The sequence below is a fragment of the Poecilia formosa genome, unplaced genomic scaffold (assembly GCF_000485575.1).
Source record: "Poecilia formosa unplaced genomic scaffold, Poecilia_formosa-5.1.2 Scaffold771, whole genome shotgun sequence".
Classification (NCBI taxonomy): domain Eukaryota; kingdom Metazoa; phylum Chordata; class Actinopteri; order Cyprinodontiformes; family Poeciliidae; genus Poecilia; species Poecilia formosa.
The window spans coordinates 41,099-50,581 of record NW_006800710.1 but is presented as its reverse complement, the minus strand read 5'-3'; the positions used below and the strand labels follow the sequence as shown (position 1 = coordinate 50,581).

The window sequence follows — 9,483 nt, the reverse complement described above, 5'->3', positions numbered from 1 at the left end:
TATATCTTGCCCATTTTCCTGTGGTCATCGGGGCCCTGGGGGCAGTCACCCCCCAACTGGAGCAGTGGCTCAAACAGATCCCAGGAACAACATCAGACATCTCAGTCCAGAAATGTGCAGTTCTAGGCACAGCCAAGATACTGCGCAGAACCCTCAAGCTCCCTGGCCTCTGGTAGAGGACCTGAGCTCAGAGGATGAAAAGAGACCACCCGCGGAGGGTGAGAAGGGAATTTTTTTTATATATATATTAATAAAGTCATTTACATTCACCACTTATCCAATGTGTGAAACCCACTGTGAGGACAATAAAAGTGTGGCCAGAAGGGACAGATGCTGTGCCCCGGGACCGGTTCAAGAACACAGACTGGAATATATTCACTCACACAAACTTGGACCAGTATGATTTATCTGTACTGAACCACATCTCCACCACTATAGACAGTGTCTCTACACAGAAGCAGATCATCATGTATTCCAACCAGAAGCCCTGGATGAATAGGGATGTCCGTCTCCTGCTGAAGTAGACAAAAATAATAATAATAAAAAAGAACAATCTGGACAAATCAGTATTGCAGAATTACAGGCCGATCTCCAACCTCCCATTCATCAGCAAAGTTATTGAAAAAGCAGTTTTTAAACAATTAAATCATTTTCTAACAATAACCAACCGCTTTGACTCCTTCCAGTCTGGTTCTCGTGCTCACCACAGCACGGAGACGGCCCTTGTAAAAGTGTTCAATGATATCCATATAAATATGGACTGTGGGAGAACCACAGTACTGGTTCTGATGGACCTCAGTGCAGCTTTTAACACTGATGGCCATGACATTTTACTGAATCAACTGGAGAGTTGGGTCGGACTCTCTGGTCCAGTGCTCAACTGGTTTGAATCTTACATAAAGAACAGGAATTTCTTTGTTTCAATTGGAAACTTCACATCAGAGAGGTCAAAGGTCACATGTGGTCACAAGGTTCAAACCTAGGACCCCTTCTTTTCAATATTTATATGCTCCCACAAGCTCAGGTTAGAACAGGAAATAGGATTAGCTACCATAACTATGCAGATGATACACAGCTCTACATCACGATGTCACCAGGTGACTCTGAACCCATCCAATCACTGAATAGATGCTTAGAACAGATAAATGTGTGGATGTGCCAAAACTTTCCCCAGCTGAACAGAAACAAAACTGAAGTTATTATCTTTGGACCTAAAGAGGAGCAAACTAGAATCAATGCACAGCTTCAGTTATTACAACTAAAAACCAGCGATTCCTCCACAACCACCATCCTGCTGCTGCCTGTCCACCCTCAGTTGCCTGCTGGAACTCCTCCACCTCACTGCCCCAACTGCTGTACCCTCCTCTGCTCATCTGAACCCTCAAACCGTAAGCCATCACCAGGTTACACCATCATTCCCGTCATTATTCCTCTGCCTAACCGCTCACCCATTTCTCAGTTCCTCCTCTCGCCTGGTTCCTCCCTGCTGCCGCTGATCTACACCTCTCCATCCTCCCTCCATTTACACCTTATTGTTTAATAAATCTGTTGAACTGCGTTTGGTGTCCGTAGTTGTTGCTTCCCTTAGGGTCCTGGTACCTCACATTATGACACTGTCTATGTAAAGCCCCCCCGGAAAATGTCACAGTTCAACGAATCTATATCTAGGGGTGTGAGAATCCTTGTTAAATGACGTTTAACTAAAGTCCTACGGGGTTTAGAGTCCCAGTTGATGGCGTTTCAACTAAAAAACTAGAGGTTGGAGTCCTTGTCAAACAGTGTTTTTGACTAAAGTCCCAGAGGGTTAGAGCCCCAGTTAAATGACATTTAACTGAAGTCCTAAAAGGGGTGCGGGTTTTAATGTTTTTATCTTTTTTAATCTTTTTCAAAATGTCTCTCTTTCTCACTGTCTATTCAATGTCACATGCTGTTTTTATTTTAATTATGTAAAGCACTTTGTGTTGTTTAGTTATTTTTGAGGTTTTCTGTGTTTAGTCCTGTCCCAGTTCTGTCTTCCCCGTTGATTGCTTCCCAGGTGTGTCTCATTCCTTGATTACCCTCCCTGTGTATTTAGTTTCGCCTGCTGTCTGTGTTCTTTGTCAGGTCCTTGTCTACCACTGTCTAAGTTTGTTATTTGCTGCCACGCCTGTTGTCCTGAATGCTCGCCAGTGGAACTGCTAAGTCCTGGTTAGCCTAGCTCGCGTTTCCCAGTCTTTGTCAGTGCTACCGGTATTAGCTGTTTGCTACTCTGCCGTGCTGCCTGTTTTCCGGACTGAGCCTTTCAATAAATTCATCACTTTCATCTTACATCCTGGGTCTCAGCGTCCTCATCCTCACCATCAACTCCACATTACAACAGAAGGACCTGACAACAACCGGTGAGGAACGCTACTTCCACCAACATGGACCCGTCAGACCGTCGTTCCCTGTTAAGGGAGATCAGGAGGTACGACACCGAAATGGCCAGTCCGAATTCCCTGTTCAGCCGCCTCAACACCACCACACGTATGGTGGTCCACCTGGACAGGTGGATCCAATTTCTTCCTCTGCTTGGCTTGGAAGCCTTCTTCAAAGAGGTAGAGCAGGAACAGCAGGCAGTGGTGGCGGCGCTGGCTGCTAGATCTAATAAAGCACCACCGGCGCCTGCATCTGCCACAGTCTCCCCTTCTCCTGCCGCAGTAGCCTGCTCGCCCGAGCTCCCCGAGTCCGCTTCCGGAGCGCAGCCCCCCGAGCTCTCTGACTCCGCTGCCGGAGTACAGCCCCCCGAGCTCTCCGCCGGCCATCCTGCTGGTCCACCCGAGTCTGCTCCGTCCAAGCCAGCAGCAGCAGCAGCAGGCGCTCCTCCGGAGTCTCCGCCCCCAGAGCCTGCTCCTCCCGAGTCTCCGCCCCCAGAGCCTGCAGCCGGCCATATGGGGTCCAGGAACCACCCACCGCGGCGCCCACTGCGGCTCCTGCTCTGCCTCCTGTGCCGTGGTCACCCCCCGGATTGTTTGCGGCAGGTCCTGCCCTGACCGTTTTTTGTGTTCAGAGTTTTCGGTTTGGACTATTCTTTTTTTGGCCTTTCAATAAATTCATCACTTTCATCTTACATCCTGGGTCTCAGCGTCCTCATCCTCACCATCAACTCCACATTATGACACTTTGAAATGCCTTGCTGCTGAAATGTGCTATACACATAAAATTTGATTGATTAATTGAACATCACCTTCAGATCAGGAGACGCACAGGCCTACAGTACAGCCAGAGGCGAGCTGAAGAAGGGCATCAAGGACAACGAGGAGGCTGCTTACAGGGAGGAGGTGGATCATCTTGCTGAGTGGTGCGACATCAGTAACCTTTTACTCAACACTGAGAAGCCCAAGGAGCTCATTGTGGACTTCAGGAAGGATGGTGACCCACACCCACCCATTTACATCAAAGGGACAGCAGTGGAGCATGTGAATAGCTTTAAGTTCCTGGGAGTTCACATCTCCGTGGATCTCACCTGGACAACCAGCTGCTCCAAGGTGGTCAAGAAGGCTTACCAACGCCTCTTCTTCCTGAGGACTCTGAAGAAGAGCCACCTTTCACAAGACATAATGGTGAATTTCTATCGTTGCACCATAGAGAGCATCCTTACCACCTGCATCACAGTCTGGTACGGGAACTGCTCTGCTTCAGACCGGAAGGCGTTGCAAAGGGTGGTGAAAGCTGCCCAGCGCATAGCAGGAGCACCACTCCCTGCCATAGCGGACATCTATGGGAAACGTTGTCTCAATAGGGCTGGGAAAATCATCAAGGACTCCTTTCACCCAGCATGCGAACTTTTCACCCTCCTACCTTCTGTGAGGCGCGACAGGAGCCTCAGGACTAGAACCACCAGGTACCGGAACAGCTTTTTCCCAACAGCTATTAGACTCCTGAACTCTGCCTCCTGACTCCCATAAGTAATCATGGACTGAAGACATACACATGTACACACACACACACAACGCATATACACATGCACCACGAACAATTATAGATTGCATACTACATACACATTCTAGCAACCACCCATAACCTGTGCACTTCTGCTTACTGCTTATACATTCACCACAATCATAGTTTGTAGGTATTTAGTCTGAACATTAGCACTAATACTGTATATTATAATACTGTATAATGTGTGTACATAATACTGTATATTATAATAATACTGTATAATGTGTGTACATAATTTCGCTTAAGCATTTCTAGATGGATGTAAACTGCATTTCGTTGCCTGTACTTGGGACATGTGCAATGACAAAGTTGAATCTATCTATTGTTGAGAAAATACATTTAAAATAAGCTAGTTTTAAAACTTAACATGTCTTGATTCAAATGGCCTAAATTGTGGTTTTAAAATCAGTAATGTATTCTGGCCTACTGACCTTTATGTTACCTGTAGTTACAGCAGATGGTTTGCTAGGATCGTTTGAATGTGTGGGAAACAATACAGTAGAAGTTCTAGCATTTCACACTCATCTGTGAAAGGCCATAAACACGGCAGGGGTTACTGGCTTGAGAGAGGGTCAGAGATAGCTCCTGGTTGGAGGTGCAAAGATACGCCTTATTTGAATAAATTAAAGATAAGAATACACCTTTTACTATAAAACTTTCTACACAGAAGTTACAAATTAGATTTGCTCTTGCAACTCTCCAAAGACGTCTTTGGATGTCTTTGCTTTTCTTTCCTTATTCTTTCCATTTATGTCAGGTAAATGAATGTATTTCTCCGTTGTTCTGCAGTTTCTGTTGTAATTTTATGCGTTTTCTATTGGATTAAACTCTGTAATTCTGTGATGTCAACACGCATTGTTGTTTTCCTTGTGGCCACATGTGGCTCACCGGGAGGACCTGGGATCCAGAGGAAGAGAGAGAGCCAAACTTTTTCCAAAGTTAACCAATTTAGATATCTTTTCCTTAACTATATCTATCTATCTATCTATCTATCTATCTATTGCAACCAGTTATCCTGTCCCTACCACAGCATGATACTGCCACCAGCATGCTTCACTGTTGGGATTGTATTGGGCAGGTGATGAGCAGTGCCTGGTTTTCACCACACATACTGCTTAGAATTCATGCCAAAAAGTTAAATCTTTGTTTCATCGGGGCAGAGAATCGTATTTCTCATAGTCTGGGAGTCTTTCATGTGCTTTTTGGCAAACTCTAAGCGGGCTTTCATATTTAAGGGTTATGGAGGCCACTGTGCTCTTAGGAACGTTGAGTGCTGCAGAAATTCTTTTGTAACCTTGGCCAGGCATGTGCCTTGCCACAATTCTGTCACTGCGCTCCATAGGCACTTCCTTTGACCTCATGATTCTCATTTGCTCTGACATGCACTGTGACCTGTGAGGATGCCAGAGCACAAATCTGTATATTCACTTAAATAGGTTTGTGCATATCATAATTAAGTCCAGTCAGTTTAATTGAGCACAACTGGACTCCAATGAGGGAGTAGAACCATCTCAAGGAGGATCAGAAGAAATGGACAGCATGTGAATTAAATGAGTGTGACAGCAAAGGGTCTGAATACTTATGACCATGCAATGTTTCAGTTTTTCTTTTTTAATAAATTTGCAAAAATGTCTACATTTCTGTTTTTTCTCTCAAGATGGGAATTATTTGTTAACAAGAAATAATATGAACATTTTTTTGATTTTAGAAAATGGCTACAATGAAATAAAGAGTAAAAAGTTGGAAGGGGTCTGAATACTTTCTGTACCCATTGTATGGGCTCCAAGATGAGAAAACCTCACTGTTGGATTCTGCTGTTTGAGTGTTTGTGTGAGGCCTCCTGTTCCTCCAAGGTTCTTTGCTGCTGACAATGAGAACTGCTGTCCCACAGCTGCAGGAAATTCCTCATCAAGAGCTGCTGTAGGTTCATTCAGCACCTGATAATTAACCTACAGTCCCCTCTAGTCCCCTAAGTCATTGTGTGATTTTTTTTGTTATATGTTCTTCAATACCTGTGCCCACATTTGCCTATTTGTCCCCTGTATTTGAGGTCTACCGCCTGGTCCAAGTGGTCTGAATCATTCCTGTTACGCTGCCAGTGTGTTGTTCTGTGGATATCTTTGGCATTAGGTCCACGCTGCTCAGTATCCACCTACCTCCCTACTCTCCAACGTTCTACTGTTTTGTGGCTAATTTTTGGATTACCTCCCTGGTCTCTGATCCATGCTCATCTAACCTCATTGAACAATGTACTAGCAGAACCCAACGTCTCCTTCCAAAGCTTGATCATCTAGAACTTCATTCAAGAACTTACCTGACGACCTTCCTTAACCCTTGTGCGTGTGAGGACTGAGGCAAACATAGAGGACTGTGCCAAATGGTACAAGTTTTACATGTGTGGGGTCGGTTGGACCCCATTTGTAGAGACAAGGGATATCTAACACTGTCTCACTTCCAAAAGCCGCTGATCCAGCTCCTGATCACATCTCTTGAATCACACATTTCCCTTCCTTGACTTTTTTAAATAATACTTCATTTTGGATTTTTTTTTAAATATCACAGGAAAAACTGACAGGAAAAAATCTGTTCAGGATACAGCAAAATTCAAATAATGATGCATACCTAAATTAAAATACATTTACAACGATATTACACAACAACAAAAAGACAAAAAAGACAGGATTGGGGAGGGTAAAGTGAAGGATTAAATAAAAATATATATGAATCAGAGATAAGGTGGTATTGGTTTGTACTGTGGTATTGGTTTGATTCTGCATGTACAATAAACGGTTTCCCACAACGTTGACACTGAGACCAGAAGGGATATTCTCTGGGTTTGTCCTGGTGTTTCCTACCACTGGAATTTTTTATTTTACTTACTAATTACTTACTAAAATAAATGGAAGTCAATACAAAGTTCTCAGTTGGATAGAGAATCAATCTGTCTGTGTCTGTGTTTGTGTGCGTGTGTACCTTGACTTGAGCCGGTGTGGTCAGAGCTTGGTCCTGTATTCGGTGTGTATGTGGTGCCCTCTTTGGTGCCACTCTGTCTTATCCAGTCAAACTCATCTGACTTGTCTTGAGAGAAAGAGCATAACGCCTCCTCCTCAAAACTACAGTGGAACTCCCCTAAACACACACAGACATACTCAAATATGATCCTAAGCAATGAATAAACATGCTTTTTATCACCTTCCTAAAATAATGTCACTTTTTACCAAAAGTGATCCCTTTTAATTGCCAAAAAATCACTTTTGGTAAGAAAAAAAAATCTTAGGTTATTTTCATGGGAAGGTGACGTTTTTACAGGATGCATCGTTATGATAAATAATTCCCTCCTTGCACATTTCTTCTGAACCTAAGGAAATATAAAGTTCCTTATTTTTTATGGAAAGCAACTATCTAAATAACCATGTCTTATGTTAAAGTAGACTGCCCCCTAAGCTTAAAAATTGGGAAAAAAAAAAAAAAAAATCAAATATTGGAGCCAGCTTAAGTGATCATGAAATAATTTGCTTGCCAAGAAAAGTTGAAAAGATGACAATACAGTTAAACTGAGACCCTAAAACATTACAATAAAGATTAGTGTAATAAAGCTTTTAACATACATTTCCTAAAGTCCTAGACTTTTCACAATGTTGATGATTAATTTAATAACATAAACCCAGTATTGTAAATTTGTTTATGAATGTGGCCAAATTGAATGTGGTTAGACTCAGAGATGAATAATTTTGATAAATACATTATAAGGACCAATAAAAGAAGACACGTTTTTTCTTCTGGAAAAAAGTAATAACCCCTTCAAAATTAAAGAATACAAAGTTGGAAAATCAGGAAGGAGGAATATTTAAATGTATCTCAAGAAACAAAATTGTTGCTGCCGATTCAGATCACCCATGAGGGGCTGATTACTGCCAATCATCGATACCGATCACATGAAGTGGCTGTTCATTTTTTTGATTTAGCTATAAATGGTACTGGCTATATGAGCTGACAAAATGGAAATATAAAATTACCTAATTTAGACAAAACCATGCAAAAAGACTTGCAGGCACAATGCACCAAGTATTCAGTCCAAAGGACTGAGAGCAATAAAACTTGCCTCCTGGCTCTGATTGGTTGTTTCTGACTGAGCAGTATAACTCTGCAGAATACAGGGAGGAGGCAGAGGAGCTCCATTTGTTTCGCAGATTATCTGTCTAATTGTTAGGACATAGCAAAATTGTAATACATATGTTTCGTACTGCAGCTTTAAGCAGATGTTCAGTGTGAGAGTCTATAGTCTGGTAGCGCTCAAGTGCTGCTAGGTCTGTGAAATATTACATCTTAGAATGAAAATGACAATGATTGGCAATCACTTAGTAGCACATAGCAGCAGTTGGTGGGACCGCAGCATCTTCCACCTCTGTTTTACCTGCAGTTTGGCTGCTCTGAATGTATCTTTTTCCTGCAGAGAGCCTTGATATACCCATATTCCATCAAGTGTTTGTTATTTAAATGTCATAATAAATTTGTTGTGTTATGCATTTTGACATGCCTCACTCCCGAGGTATTTTGTTCATCACAACACACAAACTGCCCCATTCATTCTCACGAATATGCGGGTCCCGTCGCGTAGAAATGCACCGTTAAGGAGTTATCGCCAAAAAACGCGCGACAAAAAAATCGCGCTAAGTATTGTGAAAAATCAATCCGCGCAAATTGGGTATCAAAAGACACGGGAGAGCGCTCTGATCACAAATATCACATGTGGACGCTACAGGCTGCAAAGTATAAGATACAGGTGATAAAAAGATAGTGATTGCCAATCACTGATCCATATACTTTTTCATGGAAATCGGCCAATTATGGTCAGTGGCCAATCGATCGGCACACCACTAAAAATTTAAGATATCAACTAGATCAGGTCCCTAACACACATATACAGTACATACAGGGATTAACAAAATGAACAAACTGGTGCTCTGTTTAGCAAACCTGCTTCACTAAAAGTTGGCTCAGTGAGCAAATCCCGGAGTGAACCACAGTGATGTGCTCTCAGTGACAAAGAGACGAGGTGAAATCTTGTTATAAATAAACAATGGTCGGACTTGACTTGCATTTCCTGGTCAGTGGCGTGAGAAGTTAGTCAGAGCAGTTCCACTTAGCATAGTGATTTTGTACCAAAACATGACAGATACCAAAAACATTTCCGTCATATTCTACCTAAGTGGCTGAATCTCAGAAATGGCAGCAAAAAAAAAAAAAGACAGAAAAACACACTCAAAAATCTATTCAAACCACTCTGGCCCCAGCTAACACTAGTGATGACAGCAACATCCATCCATCCATCCATTTTCTGAACACCCTTGTCCCTCAGTGGGGTCGGGAGGGGTGCTGGTGCCTATCTCCAGCTAACGTTCCGGGCGAGAGGCGGGGTACATCCTGGACAGGTCGCCAGTCTGTCGCAGGGCAACACAGATATTATGAGGATTTATTTAGTAAAATAGCAGCAAATTTCATAAGCAAATTTGCTTATGA

The 9,483-nt window shown here is 42.8% G+C and overlaps 1 protein-coding gene across 5 annotated transcripts in view; it reads right to left on the bottom strand.

The window, feature by feature from the left end:
- The window catches only part of LOC103131472 (MAM domain-containing glycosylphosphatidylinositol anchor protein 2-like), a 76,414-nt gene that overhangs the window by 37,780 nt on the left and 29,151 nt on the right, over nt 1-9,483 (bottom strand). For 3 of the 5 annotated variants that reach the window (XM_016666678.1, XM_016666677.1, XM_016666679.1), the window contains one exon: nt 6,937-7,092. The exons of the other annotated variants lie outside the window; for them this stretch is intronic. In XM_016666678.1, coding sequence (XP_016522164.1) covers nt 6,937-7,092 — 156 coding nt within the window. The remainder of the gene's footprint in view (nt 1-6,936; nt 7,093-9,483) is intronic. 5 annotated transcript variants of the gene reach the window in all.